Consider the following 21,053-nt stretch of genomic DNA (forward strand, 5'->3'; position numbering starts at 1 on the left):
CAAAGAACACCACACTGTATACCACAAAAAACATTTTGTAAACCCATAAAACCCAAACTAGATACAAACACAATAGAATCAAGAAATAGAAAACTAAGAAAACTAAAATTATCACAGAACACACGAGGTATAAAACAATATACATTTCGACAGTTTCTCAAAGGTGAAACAATATCAGAAAAATTAAAAATATTTTTAAGCGATATCATAAAAATATATCCTTGACCTAAAAATACCGGTTATTTATAAGAGAAATTCATATACAATTGGACAAAATACAACCAACCCCCTTTCACGTCATTCACCATTGAATAATCCAACATCGAATCAGAAGACGGAAACGCAATTGAGTGGAATTTCGAATAAAATAAAAAGCAAACCAAAATAAAATTTATATGATAAACACGAAATCAAAGAAATAACAAGAAAACTTCATTTATCTAAAATTATTATTATTTGTTATTACTTTGTATATAAAACAATGAATCTATATATGCCTAATGTGGTTAAGTAAACAAACATGGTGGTGAACTGCCCGAAGTTTGAAGTTCAATGTTATTAGTTTCAGTAATAAAATATTTCAAAGATAATAATAGTTTATATAATATATATAAGGAGCGAAAAGGAACTAAAACAAAGTAAGGAGTGGGAGATTATTATTATTATTATATGGGAGTGGAGCCAGTGTTCTAGAGCCTTCCCCTTCATGTGTCCCGTAAAGTTCATTCACATCCATACTTTCAGGTAACGAAATCATTTTCCCCACAAATCATTGCATAATTTAACAATAAATTCATTATTGTTGCTTACATATATCGGTATTCATTATAAGGGAAATATTTTAAAATCGAGTTGAAAAATGTCTAACTCACAAAAAGAAATTTTGAACTCCGAAAGGCCGTAGTCAGTGATTCCAGGTTTTTGTGACCAGGAGTCTATCAAAATAGTTGGATTATAATGTTTGACTACTTTGGTTAACAATACTTCGGTGAATGTTGAAAACATAAATCACGATGAGTTTCCTAAACTTTTTTTCTCTTTTACCTTTATTTATTTAACTTTAAATTTTTACATTTCTGATGGAAGTAGAAAACTATTATTACCAATCGCACGAAGCTCCTCACCAATTCTTCCAAAATTAATGAATAAGTTAAAGACAATAAACATCACAGAAAGTTTAGATACTGCTTTTCATTAGAACTGGTAGGATTTTTAACTAAAACTTTACAGCACAGAGGGATGGAATCTCTGAAATGAAACGTGTCAAAAATGTCTAAATTCCATATAAATTGTAGTGTACTTTCTTGGATTTTTGAGTACGAATCCTTAATTGGGCCTCCTGTAATGTTCGAGCTATTAAGATATTTGTTGCATCTTGGATACAACTCAAGTGCCAAAGAAGAGGTGATAAAGCGTTCACCTGTGGTACATGGGGTTCTTGGTTCGATCCCAGCTCGCGCCAAGTGAACTTTGTGGTGGGTTTTCTCGAGGTTCCGATTTTCGTCCTTCCACCATTGCATTCATTTCTCATCACCACGTCTCCTTTAGCGTAACCGGCATAACCGTGAGATATAAAACTGAAATATTTTATTTTTTAAGTGCCAAAGTTCTTCAATAAAAGCGGAAGCCACATTTTGAATAAGCATTGCATATTATATATAAAATGACGCTGAAATTCATCTGAAATTGAAACAGACATCTTTCCTAATTAGTGTTACTTTAGACTAAACAGATTACTTACTTATATAATGTGTTTATTTAATTAATTAATTAGTCGCTAACGCTCTCGCCTTCGGTGCGAGCGGTCCCGGGTTCGATTCCCGGTGGGGACACTCGGTCGAAAAAGTGTTAAACGCTTTTTCAGGCCAGCCACTCTGAATAAAGTTTTCCTGGGTTTTCCCCATTCACACCAGGTAAATGCCTGGGTGGTACCTAACTTATAGGTCCCAGGCCGCTTCTTTCCTTCCCTAATCCTTTCTTCCTTCCCTTTTCCCGGATAATGTGCTCGCCGAGCGACGTGACGGGCTAAATGGCTTTAGATGCCGAAAGTCCAGAAATCTAAACGTAAAACCTTTAATTAATTAATTAATTAGTTAGGTAATGTTTTGTTTAGGAGATAGATATTACCTATGGTCTCTTTCTGTTTCTCACGAGAATCCAAAGACCTGAGTCTTAGAAAATAATTGTTTCATTATTGGTATAAGAAAGAAAGAAAAAAAGAAAAAAAATGAAAAGTAAAATATACACGTAACGAGTAGAAAAGCAGATACGTGTATATGATGGAGATTTGTTCAATAATATTTTAGAAAGTCTTGTATGAATTGTGCTGGTGTTAATAAGTCAGTTCAAGTTCAGGAATAGTTTTTCACTTCTTATTGTTTATAATAGGTACTTACAAATTCTTGGAATTTATATCTACTCATGTTCAAGGAAATATTCGTATACTAGTCTTATTTTCGGAAATTACTCAGTTTCAGCTGTAAGTAATGAATTTTGAAATACATGTTTGCAAGAAAGAATTCAGAAGAATAAAGTTCGTGAGACTTTACTTTCTTAAATTCTGTTCAGAAATAAAGATATAGAAGTTCTGAAAGAGAGAGTAGTGTTAAATTATCTGTATGTTATTTGTAACTGCACCTGTTTTTGTTTCAATACTCTGTATTGTTGGCTGTAACCAGTGTGCTGATGAAACACGAACAGTTTGCCGTGAGAAAGGAAATCAAATAAGATAGATGTATTCTCACAACTGAACATAATTTCCAGCACGGTATTAATAAAATATATTATTATGTATTGTTTTTCGCAGCTTGGTGAACATGGAAGATTTTTGAGTTCGCTTATGTATGAAATGAATGAGTGTTACAAAAAAGCAGGCGAACATTGGTTAGTTTATGCACCAGAAGAAGGTGAGATTTTATAAAATAATATCACTTTCTTATTATTTAGTACTATAACTAGCAAATACTAAATCATGTAAGAATGTATGATTGTGATGTGAAAGGTAAAATATTCTTAATTTTCTTATATTAGAGTAGAATTTAATTTGTAAAACAAACAACCCAACCAAAATTCACATTTCTTCCTTGAAAGTTACTGCGCAGAAACGTAAATCAATCAACGAATTATATAGCAAAGTATTTAACTGAGGTTGGCAAGTTTAAGAAAACTAGTATTTAGTCCTACTTTCTAACGCTTGCTATAGGATACATATTCTAATTTAAAATTAAATACTAACCTTGTATCCCAACTCTCTTTGGAGATTTTTCAGTAACCTTCCTTACGATGCTGTACTTACTGTTGAATGGTCATCCACGTGGAGGACATTCTTCACTGTAGGGCTCCTATGCTTGAAAGAAGAATTACAAGGGATTAAGTTGTAAAGCTTATGTACAGGACATGCCACTAATATCGGTAGAAAATTTTTGCAGTATTAAAACGCATACTTATGTTCTTCCTACAAAAACTTCACTCAAATATGTTTTACAAACTATACAATTATTTAAGGGGTTTTCTTTATTTTCATAATCTTGGTAGTTCAAGAATGTCACCACGTGGATCAGCATTCAACAAGATACAAGGTTAGTACTTAATTTTAATTGAATATTCATTCACTTCATTATCAGATTCTCAAGATGAATACAGGATAAATAAATAAAACAAAATTTTACTAAAAATAAGGTCATTTTACAAATTCTTAAATTACAGGCGATTCACAACCATTATTTAAACCATTGGAATGCTTTATCTAAATGATTACCACATGTGACTTTGGTGCGCATGGTTTTGGTTTCCATTCCCGGTAGGGGCATAATGTCTTGTATTGATACAGGATCATGAGGTATTTAGGGTGTTTGAGAGGTAGCAAATTCCGGTCTAGAAAGTGAGAATTACTGGCCGTAGAAACCATTACCTAATTGAAAGGTTTTTTGTGGGCTGTTGATACGGAGATCGAGAACTATAAACAATGCAATATGTTTGGAGTTTTGAACATACTTTTAAAGGTTTCATTTGGCACCGTATTTTGGTATACTGCTCTGTATTCTTTTATATACCAATAGAATAAAATTATAATACCATGAACGAAGTGTACGAACGATTAGTCGTAGGAGCCAAATTTAAAAATAGTAATATGTTGTTGAAAAAGAGCTTAAATATTTCGTACAGTTTGTTAGTTTCAAATAATAATGTAGGGAAATGTTCAAATCCGTCGAGAATTTTTTTATAAGTATTGGTTTAATGAGCTCAGTATATTTATATGTATGTATATATTTAGTGGTTATTGTAGTTTATATTAAATGAGATGTTTATTATATTAAATGCAGCGGATGAAATTAAGAATATGTTTGTGTAAAATGAAATATATCGTAGTGACTAAGGTTTGTAATGTTGATGAGGGGTATCATCCTCAGAGAAAAGGCTACTTCATACCTGTTTATTTACTGCTCAGCTCTGTTTCCAATGGCAGTCATTTTGAACGTTTTTAACAACACAAAATACATTTAAGTATAAATATATGAAATAGATATAAATACACAAAAACATGCATCAACTTCATCGGAACATGGGTGAGTTAACTGTTTCTCTTCATGTTTATTTTGCAACTGTTATAATTAGCACTAGCTATCACAATTCTTCGCTACTACACAACAAGAGCAATCGCATTTCGTTCATTTCACTGTCTTTAGTAACTTGATATTAAAAATAATCCCTATAATTTAGTTACATTCTAACAGGAGTTTCCTTACTACTCTAATTACTAAAGTGTTAAGTAATTTGCTTTTACTTTTATAATAATTTGACATTCCTGTTCAATTTAGGGATGCCATGTGCTGCACAGTATTCTGTTGATAAATCCTTCTATCGAGCGAAAGTAACTGGTTTGCCTGGGAATGAAATGGTTAAAGTATTTTATGTTGACTATGGCAATGAGGAAATAGTTCATTGGACCGCATTACGGAAGCTAAGTGACAAGCACCTAAGACTTGCTGCCCAAGTAAGTACATTCAACGACAAAATTGTTTTTTCTTTCGTTTTCATTGTAAGTTTTGAATACTAACAGAGAAGTAAGAACTTAAGTCTCGCGTCTTCTCACTCCTCCAAGTTTCATGTCTTAACATTAGTGTGGCGAAATAACATATAAATCAGTCTCTGATAGTAGTAAAACTCAGTTTCCAAACACATGTCAAATTATTATTATTATTAGTAGTAGTAGTATTTGATGCTTATGATGTAATAATAATAATAATAATAATAATAATAATAATAATAATAATAATAATAATAATAATAATAATAATAATAATAATAATAATAATAATAATAATATTTCTGTTCAAAAACTGAAAACTGATGAATACTGTTCTTAACAACCTAGTGGTTTTACCTTGGGTAAATCAAGTGATACTCAGGGCAGTGTACAAATAAAAGAAAATTACCTGTATTCTGATCGTAAAGAATCAGTTACAATTCGTATATGAACAAGAGACTAGATAGGAGTAGGCGAGAGCTATTACATGAATTTAGTGTAATAAAGGAAGAGCTTGTTACTTTGCATACAGAAAATTCTGTATTAAAACCTGTTAATTGAGGCTATGTCAAGAATCGAAGTACTCTAACTTCCAATATCACAGAATCAGTTGCTGGTATTGTTTCGAATATAAATGATGGAAGTCAGTACCAAAGTGTAGTTGAAAATCGAGTAGTTAATAAAGATGATCGTTTTGTGCAGTCTTCTCAAAATTGGTTTCAGATGGTAACAATAAACAGTAAAGAAATTTTAAATCGTCCAACCAAAATTGTGCACGAAAGATTTAATCCAAGGAAGGAATTAAGGAAACTTGGAATTGGTTATGGTTTAAGTAACTAATTTGGTTTCTAAACCAAGGAAAAAGGATTGTTTGTGACCAGGTTCAGCCGTCAGCTGAGATTGAAAAGTTTGAGAATATTTTAAAGCAGTTAAATGTGATGAAGTGATTTGCACTAAACTGAATACTACTCTCCTCCTTCGTTTCATGTTGATGTCAGTGAACAAGACTTTTCTATTGTATGTAATTTAGAAGTGTTGCCTAAAGGATTTTTTAAACGTAATAAAAATGAACTTGTTAAAAATACTGATGCTCATGCTAAGCATCGCGAGTCTTTAGATTTGGTACCAGAATGATAGTGGATTGTGAACCAAAAATAGCTTTTTTTTCTCTCACAATTTCTGGTTGTGACTATAATGTAGTGCCAATAACAGGAACTTGGTTATTTGAGATTCATAATTATCCCAGTATTTTCGTGAAATATATACTTGTTCAGACCTGATAGGCATTATAGTAAAGAAACTAATAATAATGGAGGTGGAAGTTCTTTGATAGCAATTAGAAACAATTTCCACGTGTTTCGAAAATACGATCTAGAGATAGTCCGTAAATGTGTCTAGATTGAACTTAAGTATAAATCTACAAAATATCTTGTAATCTCTTGTGTATATTTTCATCCAGCATTTCATTCTGGAGACCTTGAGAATGATCTTAATAGTATTTCTAGTAAACTTAGTGTTTTGAAAAATGATATATAAATTTTTGAAGACTTTAATATATCTAAAGAAAACTAGTTACGTAAAGAACCTTTACCTGGGACATTATTACTCGAAGGTTAAGTTTCTGTTATGGTTGACTTCTTTGGATAATATGAATATGAATGTAGAACCAGCAGTTTCGGACTTGGACCTGATTATAACCAGTGCATCTACTGTATCTAATAAACAGAAGTATATGGTAGTGACTGACGTATATTATTAGTCAGTTGTAATCAAAATTTTTCTATCCAATGTTTATAAATCGTACGAACTCTGAGTGTTTCTTATTACTAAGGTGATTATTTCTTTGTACTCTTAAATTACAAGTGCTGATTGATGCAATATATTATTTGGTAACGATGTAAATGAAGTGCTTGTAAACGTGAAAAAGTTATACTTGCAATAGAAAATAATATATCCAAATCTAAGTCCTGATGTTCGTTGTGTTACTTTAAAAATTTGATCTCTTTGCTAATAATTAAGAATAAAGCACATGAAATAATATACCTATGTAAAATTTGTCAGTTTTTTTTTTAAGTTTATATAGTTGTTTTTTCAAGTGTAAAAGGGCCTTTAAAGAACAATTGAATGAGGATAAACAAAACTATTATGGCAGAATTTAAATTATTTAACTTGTGCCCAATATTGTTATTCAGAATATATATTAGAAGAAAAAATATTCATGTGAATTCTTGTTTTTCCTCTTTCTTTCTTTCTTTCTTGCTTGACTTCTTGATACTGGAAACAATTAATTATTTCAGGTCTTTTATGCATGGACGAATCGTCTGTATTTGATGCATAGTTACCTCTAAAATCTCTTATTTCGTAATGCATAACATTAATACTCAGTTGTTACGAAAAAAAACTAATAATTCCTCCGAAACATAAACAGTATAAAAATTTTGATTACTAACGGTTGTCTCAGCAACTATGAAGTTTAAAACTACGTTTCCTCTTTTTTTCGTTCTTTAAAGAATATTTTTGCTGTATTTTTTGTTTAATTAAATAAGTTAATTAGTTTTCTTCTTGTTTCAGGCTATAAAATGTAGTTTGAATGAAGTAATACCAGTAAAAGATGGAGAATGGACGAAAGAAACAAATGAATTTTTTATGGAAGCTACTAAGAAGAAAGTTTTAAGAATGTATATCGAAAAATCAACTCCCGGTAATCTGAAAGTAACACTTTACGAAACTTTGAATGAAGTGGACATTTGTATTAATGGCCTTCTAGTACGAGAAGGTTTTGCCCAAAGTATTGGTCCAAGGTAGGAAGTAGGTTTCGTACATCTTCCACCCCTACCCAGTTATGAATCTTAAGTTCTTTTCTTATGAAGATTATGTCTTTCCAAGTTTCTTCACGGATCTATTTTTTATGTAGCTTGGTCAGGTGCGTTCTGTTTTTTATATGAGAATCAGGAATATAAGATATAATGTTTATAATTATTCATTGAACGTGAGGAATATCTTTTTAAGTTAACTTCAGAGTTAATAGCATTCATGTCCTCAATTTCAGCCAGACGATCAACTCCTCCTAAAGTTTTAAGTTCTGTGATTACGTTGTCATATTTTGTAATTAGTGATGGCGTCTACGACACTGAAGAATCACAGGCTTTAGAATATGGTTAGTGATTGGAAGTTAATATAATATTTGGTTTATTTTGAACTGATGGAGCCAAAATAATCCTTTAGACTACCTTTAGTGACACAATAGCAATAAAAGAAGTTCAGATGTCTTCGGCTAATGTTGAATGAAAGAAAGGTCCTATCCGGTTACAATGATGTGAACAGACTTTGGGAGAGATGGCTGAAATTTAGCTCAAATGCAGAAGAAACTATGTAGATCCTATATTCAAAAAGCAAATTTTCCTAAAATCGATGGCACATAGTCAAAAAGCACGAAACATTAAAATTAATGCCAATGAAAAATCAATGAAAAACAAATAATTCCTCCACTTATCTCAAAACCCAGAAGAGGGAGATGGCTGAGATTCAGCTTAAATTTGGAACAGACTATGTAGAGTCTAGATTCAAAAAAGAAACAGTCATAAAATTGATGAAACATAGTAAAATATCACGAAACATAAAGTCAATCGAAAATCAATGAAAAAAATGAAGTCGTCCATATATCTCAAAAACTATAATAAGGAGATGGCTAATTGAAAGCTTATTGCAAAGACATAATGAAGAGCTTAAAAGCGATGTATAGCACGCAAGGTAAATATAGATAGGACATTGTCAAAAGTCAAGTTGTTTGAGGGAAATCAATAATAATAATAATAATAATAATAATAATAATAATAATAATAATAATAATAAAGTATATGCATCTTCTTCGAATTACCCAGAGCGCTCCACGCGGAAGTTACATCCTTGAAATATTATCTGAATTTGGAATCTTCACACTTAATTTAGCACGCTTTACACCTGATCACGTGACGGTCGGATCCTTATGGAAAACCAGATAGGCCCTTTCTATCCACTAAAAATAATGGCATGCACCAAAGTTCGTCAGGGAAAAGGGTTCAAGTTCCCAAGCCCATATAATTTCAGGTTTTTATATACGTATCTTAATATGGTAAATGTTTATTTTTACATAATGTGTAGCTCAGAGGGAGGCTTAAAACCCCGAACCGCACATTGCCTAAAGTACTGGCTAAAAGTAACGTTTATGAAGTATTATGTTGTTTTCTGTTTTATATTTCACCTATTTCTTTCATGTTTTTCCGTATCTTCCTGTCTTGATGCGTATTTACTTGTGAAGTAAAATTTTTAAACGGTCGATTGTACATCCAGTGTATCCAAATTTTTGATTTGCACTAAAAGGTACTTAAATCGAAAGAAGCACATCAGTTGGTATCTGGCACTCTTATGCCTAGGTAGGGCTCTCACTTTCTACCGCTTCGTCTTCAGCAATCTGTAGCTCGTGAAGTGAGATTTTGTGTGCTTTTCAAGATGTTCTCAGAAAGTACTTTTGTCTTCCAACACGAACCTGTTGGTCGGCAGTAATTCTGTAGATATCCGTACCTCACGTCCCAGTATAATACCATATTCAAATGCGATTGCTTTTCCCTGTTGGTCATTTCACGAGGCTTAGAAATCGTTTTACTAAAGAATCTTGTTTGGTTATACTAGTGTAAAAATGGATTAAAATAAAATTTTGTACTATGTGATATATTAGGAAAGAAACAACACTAATAATTATAAATAATATTTTGTTGTGTCTGTTTCATAATATACCACGACTTGTAAGATCACTTGTAGACTTGTATGTCTTGTGAAATGAGCTCTTGCATCTCGCTGACGATATGGCTGTTACGGAGGTATGGTGGTGTTTAACCAGTTCTAACTATGTAGCCTAATGTATGTTTGAGTACAAAGATATGGAAACTAAATTAGCTATCTGTAATTCAGTATATATTTTTAGAGGAGTGAAACATATATTTTTATGTTTCAGCTTGCAACAGACATACAGGATGAGACATAAAGATGTTAACATTAAATGGGGGTTCACTCACGTGAAATTACAAGGCAAGAATTTGGTTACAGGGTTTCAATTTGGTACCCATCCCGCTCAATGTACTTATGGGGTCTGTCCATTGTTGATTGCATGGCCTTTGTGGGCCATTTGGGCAGGGATGGCAGCGATGACCCGAGTTATGCGGTGCTTCAGGTCGTTTAAGTTGGTAGGTTTGCTGGCATAATACGATTCTTGACCATCCACCACAACCAAAAATCACATGGCGTCAGAGCGGGGGAGTATGCTGGCTATGGATAATTTGTGCAACATTCACACGTGCTTGCTTATCCGCGTTTGTGAGATGCCGCTCAATCTACAAGTGGTGGCTTCATTCCTAAATCACGGTCTAAAATTTCAACCACTGACTTTTGAGAAATGTTAGTCTCTAGAGAAAGTCTGCGCGAGTACTTGGTTGGGCTGGCTACCATCGCTCCCTGGACGAGGATGATATTCTCTTCAGTTCGGACAGATCTCTTTCTACCATTGTTTCCGTTGCAATCGTCTTGAATGGACTCCATCCTTACAAACTTCTCGTAGATCCTACCATTGCCAGGTGCGAAGTTGCATCCCCTCCGGTCCAGGCCGTGAATTTTTCTTGTACGATGCGTGGGGACTGAAAAAACTCCATTCAGACAGCTATTTTCCTTCGTTCCTCAATGGAATATCGGCATGGTTTAATCTGCAAAACAAAAACAAAAAGAACATCCATTTAATGTTAACATCTTTTTCCTTCACCCTATATATATATGTACGTACGTAAACTGTATACAGAGCTATACAAAGCAGATTACTCTTTTATTACATGTTAAAATGTATTATTCTTATGCGTTTGTAATAATCCTGTTCAAAATGTAGTTCAAGAATAGTATTAAAATAAGGATGTACTTCATTATATTATTGTGCTGTTTTTTTTATATTTTCTTTCCTTAAATAAGTTTGTCTTGAGATTATTTATTAAATAATCTTTAATTTATATCTCTTGCCCTCAAAGTAAGTCTCATATAACATTCGTTTCTTTTACAGTTCAAGTCTTGTGGAATATCATAAAATGGATAGCGATTCATATGCGAAATACGAGAAGGGTGGAGATGGATCTACTGCTCGAAAAGTATGTATTTAAAAACAAGAGTTAAATCCTATCCAAAAATGTAATGTGCTTTCATATATTAGTGTGTGTTATCTTTACAAATAGGCTTATAAGACTTAACATCTAAAAATTTAAGAGACATCGCTGCGTTTCAAAACTTTCATAAATATCTATTATCCAAATTTCAGATCGTATAAAGAAATACATTCATTCTATTGTACAAGCTCATCACTTCGACATGTTTCTCATTCGAGCTTAAGATTCTTCTATTGAAAGCTTGAAGGAATAGGACAGAGTAGCAAGTACTTGTATAATATTCATTATTTTAATTATTTCAGGAGAAAAAAAGACATATATTGAAAATTGAAAAATTAAAATTAAACGTATTTCCTCACTACTACTAAAACGTACGCATCGCCATAAGAAATTATCCTTAATTTAATTTTTATTGTACTTATAACTTAGGGACCAAAGGCCTGCATACCTCAATACTTCACAAACTTGTTGAAGAATCAATCGAAGTCCCCACGCGCGGAAGTCAATCGATCCTCCCGCTATCCTCAAGCTTCACGAACTAGCATGTCAAGGTTTACCGCTATTCCAACTTTGATCCAGATCGGATGAGTTCGGTTGAACTCTTGCGATATTAAGTCTTTGTAATTGACTTTTTGGAGAAAAATCAAATCAAGGACGAAAATTAAATATATATGGGAAATTAAATGGGGTGTTGTAGACAATTGAAACTTGGAGAACTGCTTATAGATAAAACGGTAATATTTTTGAATTACTCTGTGAGGGTCCAGTTTCTTTCGCAAGGACATAGGAGAGTCTGATTTTGAGAAGGAAGGATTTTCAGATTACTAAACGCAGCACGTAAAGTCATATATGTACTATTGTAATAGGTTGTGTTCTGGACATGTTTTGCTTTTGATTCCCAGTGGGAGTTCATGTGGTTTGGATCCCACGTTAAACTGTAGATCCACATCTCATATTGCCTTGATGCTGAAAGGCACACTAAGCTCTAATCAGCAGCTTTTGAGTTGCTTACATTACTTTGGTGGAGGTGTGGAATGTTTCAAGAGACCATTTGTCGTGGCTGAAGACTTTCCGTAAAGATTTTGAGTAGGCTGGGGAAGTCTTTTCGGTAACAGATGAAGTAGTAAGTATATAATCAAGATTCTTGAGTTCCGTTAGGAAATGAATTCTGAGGATAGTTTTTACTAAGGAAATTTAAAATAAAGGATTGAAGTTTTTAGCACGACTGAATTGTTTGCTGATGATAATTATAAAAAAAAAAAAAAAAAAAAGTCTTCAGTTTGGAGTTGCTGACGAGAAGGTCTTGATATAGTTACTGAAGAACGAGTTGGGAACAGATAGAGATTCCCTAAGGAGTATGTGCGTTATTTATGAGACGTCCATCTTCATGTGTGGTACCAATATCGAGGAAGCTTACAGTGTGATTGAAAGAGAGTCAGTTCAATTTTGCGGAGCACTTGTTTAAGGACAGTATTAGTACTAGTTCCAGTCTTATTGATCGTGAGTCCATATTAGCAAAATATCGCCGCTGAACCGAAGCGAGAGGTTGTAGTGAGGTGCTCCATGTGTTGATTGACATATAAGAAAACCACATAAGTGCTCATTGCAATGACCTTGATTTGAAAATAATAGTTACGTGTAAAGTTGATCATAGTCAGGACGAACTTAATTTCGGTGCGATTTTTGTGTTGGGCTTCTGAGGCTCGATACCTTCGTTTAGTAATTTTTCAAAGGGGCTGAGATCATGGGTGATTGGAATATGAATGTTTATGTATAGTGTATCATTTAAAATACATTAAACGCCAAAGATTCGGTAATGAAGTGATTAATGGGCAGGGAATGTCTTCAAAGTATAATGGGAGAGCCTGAGACGTGAGATGGAGATGATAGTCTAGGAAAGCAGAGATGCATTGATGAGATTAATAATACTGGAAACAGCGAGTCTTTTTGGGTTCTCGTGTTTATAGATTTTAGATGAAAGGTAGAATTTAAGACTTTTTGATGTTCCTGAAGTAAGGTGGGTAGGGATAGTGAGCCATGGTTGCCTGATAAAAGTGTATTTCAGTGAGAAACTTGTGAGTAGAATTCAGAAGAAAGTTATTGGGCTTCGGACTGGTAGGCTGCATAACTCATGGTCACATGTGTGAAATCCTTACCTACTGATGGTGAGGTGAGAATGTAACCCTGAGATTGCCTTGCGTTTGGGCTTGTTTAATTTGTATGGTGGCGCTTTTTTACCTTTGTTTCTTGAAAACGAACACAAAATGTTACGAAAATTTGTATAATTTAAATACTGCGAATATATGAGTGCATTGTAAGATAAGTTATGGTTTCATTGATTTACAATATACTTCGTATATGTTTGATTTCTATTTGTTCTTCTTTTCAGCGTCCTTCAAAACTGGAAAAGAAGAATGTTGGCAAGAATATAGAGAATACATCCGTACAGCCAGCTAAGAAATCGGATCCATTCCGTTTGGCAGTGAAAGTATTGAGAGTGATCTCACCAAGTTGCTTATATGTAATGGTTGCAAGATTTGAATCCGATATAGAAAAGTATGTGGTATTAGATTGATGACTAACATAAATTTTTATTTAATTTATTACGGTATAATGAATTTAAACATGTAAAATTCGAGATTTGATTTAAAATGTATCAATCGGCTAGATTCAGCTGATGTATGCGTTCGACTTATCACTGAGAGGTTGATTGTAATTGATTAGAAGAATCGTTAATAGGAACTCAGGAGTGGAAGAAGCGTTTTTAGAATTTATATTGTAGATTGTTTTAGTATTAATTATTTTATTAGTTTGTTCTATGATTATACTCTAAGGCTAAGGGATACGATGATGATAAAAATGAACGAACTAGTAAAATGAAAAAGGTGGAAAGAAACGAAAGAACTCCGAGAAATTGTACGAATACGAAGTTTATCCACCACAAAACGCACTTGGCAAGAGCTGGAATCGAATGAGGAACCCTGCGCACCAGAGGTGGGAGTTCTACCATTGAATCGCCGCAGCCTGTGTAGTAGGATTATGTTACTTCACCAAAGATGAGATACATGGGCAGTCGCATTCAAATATAAATGAAATTTAACTACGGAATGCTTTCTACCTTATGCGTAAATATTTGTATTTTTGAATCGATAAAAGAAATTATAAAATAGTCAAAAATCCTTAAATTTATGTCATGCACTGCAAATAGAGAAGATTGGTGTAATTGATCTTATTTTATTTATACCTTCTGGATCTTTTTTATCAGTTTAATTTTTGTTACTTGTTCTCCGTTCTATTGAACATATTCTGATATAAGGCTCCAGGTCAATCATCTTGTATTTATATATTTTTGTTATTTGAAATTACTACTACTTTTTCTTGGTTACTGATAAATACTTCTTCTACTCTTGGATATAATAGATATGAATCCCTTTAAAATTAATGTAGTTAATCGAAATTCATGTACGTTTTCTTATTTGTTAATTTTTACTTTTTAGCATGGAAACTGAAATGCAAGAATATTACAATGGCACACAGCTGCACAATGCAAAGTGGTCTGTTAACAGTAAATGTGCAGCATGGTCGCCGAAGGATAAGATGTGGCATAGAGGTGTCATTATCAATTTGTTAAAAGAAGGGAAACAGGCCGAGGTACGTTGTTGATAGAATGAGAAATACATTTTTAAGACTATGAGTAGCTGCTATTTTTCGTTTAGATGTTCACAGATTTCAGTTTGATTCACTTACATGTTAGGTAGTCTAAAAAGTAGTGAAACTTTTTCTCATGAAATGCGTTAGTATTCCAAATCACAGGTTATATTAGTCGCAGCTAGTCAGGCCTAACGTCATTTGACAACTGACAGTGGAGGCTATTAAATGTGGAAAAAAGTGTTGGAATTATTATAATCAGACATAAGGTATTGCGCCGTAAAGATGAGTGAACTTCCCGCAAAACTTTGCTAAAATTTACAATGTTATTTCGTGAAAGTACTGCGCAGATCCGTGAAGAAATTTTTGTTATTCATGGGTAAGATACGTTATCAAAAGCAACAAGCAAAATATGGTTCAGTCTTTTTTCGTTTTAGAAATTTCGATATACAAGATACCCTCGCAGTGGGCATCAGCGAAATTGGATGATATTCTGACGAAAGCAGGGTTTGCTCAAGTGGGCCCAGCCCGAAAAAAAACACCGGGTTTTTTCGGGTTGGACCCACCTGAAAAGAACTGCCTTAAAACCCACCTGGGTTTTTGAGCTTTTCGTTAGTATATTATCGGTACAACTAAGGTGATCACATTGGAAGTGATTTTTATCAGATTTTGGACTTTCCTTGGGCTAATTAGGTTCTTTCACGTTAAGGTATACAAAATTCAACGTAAGACCTTTATAAAGTTCTGACTGCAGTGAATGGATAAAAAAAAGCTGTACCTTAGATAGAAATAATTATAGAACAAATTAATGTATGGATTGTGCTTATAGCCTATTTGAAGTAAAATATGCAATTTTATATTTTAGAAAATACTTTCCGTGTGTTCTCGCCCACTCGGCGACGCCGAAGGACGTTATCCCTCATACGTGTGATGGGTTTAGGACCATAGGTGCGGTACTACTAGTAACTATGTAGTGTATTAATAAAACTATTATTATTATTTTATTACCTTTGATGGTAACACAAGTATTCTTCAATAAAATTTGGTTTTCCAGCAACAGTTTAGTTCAGTTATTTGTTGCTACTTTTCAAATAAGCATTCTGTAGAATCAACAGCAGGAATAGCGTAAAAATTGTTGTCAAATTTAAGCAGCTTAATGCTCGGAGTTTCGAAGAGTACGTAACGCTTACTATTTCAAGTGCTGGATTCAAACTTCCGTACTAGTGGAAGTTTCGATGTACAGTAAAGAAAGCTTGCATTTTCGAAAATAATAATAATAATAATAATAATAATAATAATAATAATAATAATAATAATAATAATAATAATAATAATAATAATAATAAAACCTTCGTCCCAAAAGAAGTACTCGGAAAATTCCCGCAATTGTACGCACAAAGTATCGGAACTGAATACTTCAACAATAAAACGATTTGAAAAAAAAATGAAATGAAATCTTTCACGTCCCACGATTATGCCGGTTAGGCTAAAGGATACGGTGATTATGAGAAATGAATGAAATTAAGAAAGTGGGAGGAAACGGGAGAACCCCGAGAAAACCCACGAGAACGGTGTTTGTTCACCAGAGTCCACATAGCGCGAGCTGGGATCGAACTTGGGACCCCAAGTACCGGAGGGGAACGCTCTACCACTGAGCCACCGCGACCCTAATAAAATTAGTTATTTTACGTTGTAAGATATTTAGTTTCATTTAAGAATTTTTGAAACATTTACTTTATGAAATATGAATTATACAGGGTGTTTCAAAACAACAACAACGACGTTTGGGAGATGATTCCTGACACCAAGATAAGACAAAACGTATAGACCAACCTGGGTGCACAAATGCTTCCTTTCGGAGTTATAGGCTGCCGAAAATATGAAAAGATGAACTTTAAAGGTCTATAGCGCCAAAACTATAGGATCTACCGTAGTAGGGGCAAGACTTCACTTAGGAACTAAGATGTGCACTATTCAAAAATACATGTTTCAGAACCTGCGGTACTCACGCAACAATTTTTATAAAGGGAATTTTGCTACGGGCATATAATTTGAAGTACTCACCAACTACTCTATAAAAATTGTTGCGGAAGTACCACAGGATTCAGAAACATGTATTTTTGGATAGCGACGTATTAGTTTCTAAATGAAGTCTTGACCCGACTTTGGTAAGTTCCATAGTTGTGGAGCTGTGGACCTTTAAAGTTCATTTTTTCATGTTTTCGGCAGCTTATAACTCCGAAAGGAAGCATTTGTGCACCTAGGTTGTTCTATACTTTTTGTCTTATCTTGGTGTCAGGAATCACTTCCCAAACGTTGTCGGTGTTGTTTTGAAATACCCTGCATATTTGTTAATTGTTTTAAATTAATTTTCTGGGAGAACGGTCTTGCAACAAGTGCTCGGGAAATTCCCGTAATTGAACGCACAAAGTATCGGAAGTGAACTTCAACAATAAAGACATTTATTTTACGCTAGACAATATTTAATTTTATTTAAGACATTTTGAAACATTTATTTTATAAAACATAAGTTATAGATTTGTTTCACATTAATATATTTGGCGAATGTCACTGAGGCTATTGGGATAATTCGATTTACATGTTCGTCTGCCTGTACCACACATACAACAGGATACCACTTTCTATCTTTTAATTTGAAATTTTCAGAGTAGAAGCACAACACACACTAAATTAGCTGTATATATTTTGGCGGTGATCCAACGTAAAATTTCAAAATGACGGTCACTTTTCAAAACAGCAGTGTATAGAAAATTGTTGCAAGTTGTGGCAATGATAATCTTGAAATATAAATCATATTTTAACACTTACCCCAAAGGCATTGAAATATTTCGAAAAAAAAAATTAAACCCGAAAATTCCCCAAAAAAACATATGGGTCCAGGTGGGTTGGGCTTTCTTAGAAAAAAAAAAACTGGTTTTTTCAAACCCTGGACGAAAGTCTAACAAAACAGGCATGTGTTCTGTTACGACATCACCAATGACCTAAACATTCATCACCGCAACACGTTAAACGATTTGGAGAGAACGAATGCAATAAAAAGCGACATTCAAGTGCCACATGATCTTGTGCAGTCGCCCTTTGTCAGTCTGAAAGCTCAGCTAATTAATTGTGTAATTGGGGATGTCAGAATTGACAAGTTACGCCCAGGATTTTGTAAACATTGAATTTGGTAGAGCATAAAGTACAGGATCTGACCTGGGTTGCATACAAATAAAATCGACCATATACAAAAGAAAAGATCGTGATGTCAAAGGGGTTGAAACGGGTGAGAAGGGAATAACTTTTAGGATTGGTTAATCTACTCGCACTTACTTGCAAATCTCGGTGTTTCTTCCTCGACGATTCTTCCAGTGTGTTGATGTCCGTCTATCCTTTCTCTCTGGTCTACTGGGCGTCCAAGCAGTCGTAAGTTAAGGGTCAGTGAAACTTGGGCAGGAAAACTAGCGTTGCGAAGATAGTAAATTCAATCAAAATCGAAATTACTCTTTAACGAACTATCCATTGTAGTCGACATCTATGACGTTAGCTAAGACAAAGTGCTCTCTAGGCTAGAGCAAGGTGAAACTTTTCGTAAGCTCGTAATTGTAGTTCGCGTTCTTACATGTTGACTCGTCTCCAACTCAATTCGGACTACCCCTTCCAAACGTCTCTCAATGGTTTTTGTTCAATGTCCCTTCCGGGTTAATATCCTGGGTCGTTGACTATTTCTTCAGTCTTGATGAAAAGTGCGTGCTCATAGATTAACCAAAGGTGAGGTGATGATAGAAATGCTGACAGGGAAACAATCTGTCGTTTTTATTGATTAAGAAATTACATGTGTTGAAGAGATTAATAGACAGCAAGAAAACTACGTTGTAAGAAAAGTAAATGAGCTTTAAAAAAAATCGAAAAGTGATTGAACTTTAAATAAACGATTATGCTTTTCACTGCATAGAATTTTAAAATGAAATGTCCCAAAATCCGAAATAAAATGCTTCATTATGTGTCCAAATACACATATCTTCACAGTCTGACTCAAAAACTTTTATTCGGTAGTTTCTATCTGCAAATCTCTACTGAAATGTAATGTTCTCGAGGCATTTCTGAATCGGTTGAACACAAGTGATGACAGGTGGATAACCTACGATAACAGTGTGCGAGAAAAATTGTGGTCTCAGCGAGGAGAAGCTCCACAGTCTGGCAAAGCCCATACTGACGCTCAGGAAGGTTATGCTGTGAATTTAGTGGGATTGGAAAGGCATCGTGCTGCTGCTTCCACCGAAGATAGGGATGTTATATTTTAAAAGTGAAAATCTGGGACACAAAGCTTTCATCTTCAAAATGCGCGAAATGAAAGAGCATTCGCTTTCTTGCACTGGTGTAGTAAATATAAAAACCTAAAACAAAGAAAGTATTCTACTCACACACACACACACACACACACACACACACACACTCTCTCTCTCTCTCTCTCTCTCTCTCTCTCTCTCTCTCTCTCTCCCTCTCACACACACACACACACACACACACACACACACACAAGAAGAAGAAGAAGAAGAAAACGTGATATAAATAAATAAAATCTCATATTATTGAGATGTTCCTGCTCCATTTTCATCGCTCTGAGTTCACAGGCATATGGGTACTTGCTTAAATCGTGCAATTTTGAAGAAGTATCGTGTCTTTAAGTATTTCCAGGTGGTCTTCACTTCCACATATACTTCAGTGCTGTTGACGTCCAGTTTATGCCTCTCATCTATAATGAACAAACTCCATAGCTCTGGATAAGTAGCTTAACAAATAAAACACAGTTCTGACCAGAGCAGAATGAAATATATTAAAAACTATACTTACAATGTGTTACAGTTTCAAGGACCTAACGTCCTCTTCATCAGACACCAACACTCTGATGAAGAGTGTTGGTGTCTGATGAAGAGGACGTTAGGTCCTTGAAACTGTAACACATTGTAAGTATAGTTTTTAATATATTTCATTCTGCTCTGGTCAGAACTGTGTTTTATTTGTCTCTCATCTATCTATAATGATTTCATAATTGAAAACATACGCTCAACGGAGGCATTGATTTCCGGAAGTGGAGTGGCGAATTTTACCACAGACAAAAATGCTGAAAGCGCTCCCTTCATTATGAAACATTTTTTTTTTTTTTTTCAAATTTGTGGCTATTTACCTTCCATAGACAAATAATTTGAACTTGAATTCTATATCGCCCTCTTTAATTCTATCACTTTTTTAGTCGAGTTTGTACTGACCAAAGTACAGATACTGACTGTCATCTGCTATATGAATGACCGAATTGTTTAAAACAACTATCAACGATGATTAGCTCCAGCCCACTCCAATGCAATGTTCTTTGAGGTTAAGATCTTTGACACAATTTTTTAAGACTCACTTTTCAATATAACTCGTGCAGAAATACAAAGAAAATTAGTGAAAGGAAATATTGTAATAAAACAAGTTTTAAGTATCAACTTCTAATCTCGAGACTGATGCAGAGAGAAATACCGGCAATATTATGATACATGTTATGGTTCGTCAGTTTATGTTTAATTCCTTTGTGTTTTGAGTTGCTGTATCCATAAACTGAAGAGATGTTGAGAAGAAAACTATTTTCCTCTTGTTCGAATAAAACCAGTCCACTTGTGCGTCCTAAAATTTATTTTCGGGATACCGGAACAAAGAAGTCGATTCCGGTACAGTCCCAGAAGTTCCGGGACGTACATCAACTCTGGCCAGGGAGAACGATAGACTGACACCATTATGGTAATGCCGTAAAAATGTCAGAAAATCATCGAGTAGAACGATGCATATGTGGTTTAATAATGTTATTTTCAAATTATAATAAATGCATTCGTAATTTTGACTTTCAAAAACACAGTACTGTTTAGATAACCTGATATTTCTTTTTCTCTGTTTTTTCTGCGCCCTTTCTTTCTTTCAGAATAAATTTCATTCTGACTTTTTAAATCTTAATGTATTTCATTCTTTGTAACTATATAATTATTATGAAAGAAAATCATCTTTAACTATCTCAGACTTCTTACCCTTTAAAGAAATTAGGGCAGTTCTAAGATCTGATCCATAACTTGTATAAATTGAAACTATGGTATTCTCATCTGCAACGTTTGAGTTCGAATCTCAGGTTTTATTTATAAAATGCCACAAACCTAGTGAGTTTCTTATGT

General features: G+C 33.9%; 1 protein-coding gene across 2 annotated transcripts in view; it reads left to right on the forward strand.

Annotated features, from left to right (window-relative positions):
- Window positions 1–21,053, forward strand: part of qin (tudor domain-containing protein qin) — a 613,696-nt gene that overhangs the window by 506,686 nt on the left and 85,957 nt on the right. For both annotated transcript variants that reach the window (XM_081728961.1, XM_081728962.1), the window contains 6 exons: window positions 2,807–2,906; window positions 4,818–4,993; window positions 7,598–7,827; window positions 11,103–11,187; window positions 13,592–13,758; window positions 14,700–14,853. In XM_081728961.1, the coding sequence (XP_081585087.1) occupies window positions 2,807–2,906; window positions 4,818–4,993; window positions 7,598–7,827; window positions 11,103–11,187; window positions 13,592–13,758; window positions 14,700–14,853 (912 nt within the window). The remainder of the gene's footprint in view (window positions 1–2,806; window positions 2,907–4,817; window positions 4,994–7,597; window positions 7,828–11,102; window positions 11,188–13,591; window positions 13,759–14,699; window positions 14,854–21,053) is intronic.

This window comes from Thermobia domestica, chromosome 10 (genome assembly GCF_964235325.1).
Source record: "Thermobia domestica chromosome 10, izTheDome1.hap1.1, whole genome shotgun sequence".
Taxonomy (NCBI): Eukaryota; Metazoa; Arthropoda; class Insecta; order Zygentoma; family Lepismatidae; genus Thermobia; species Thermobia domestica.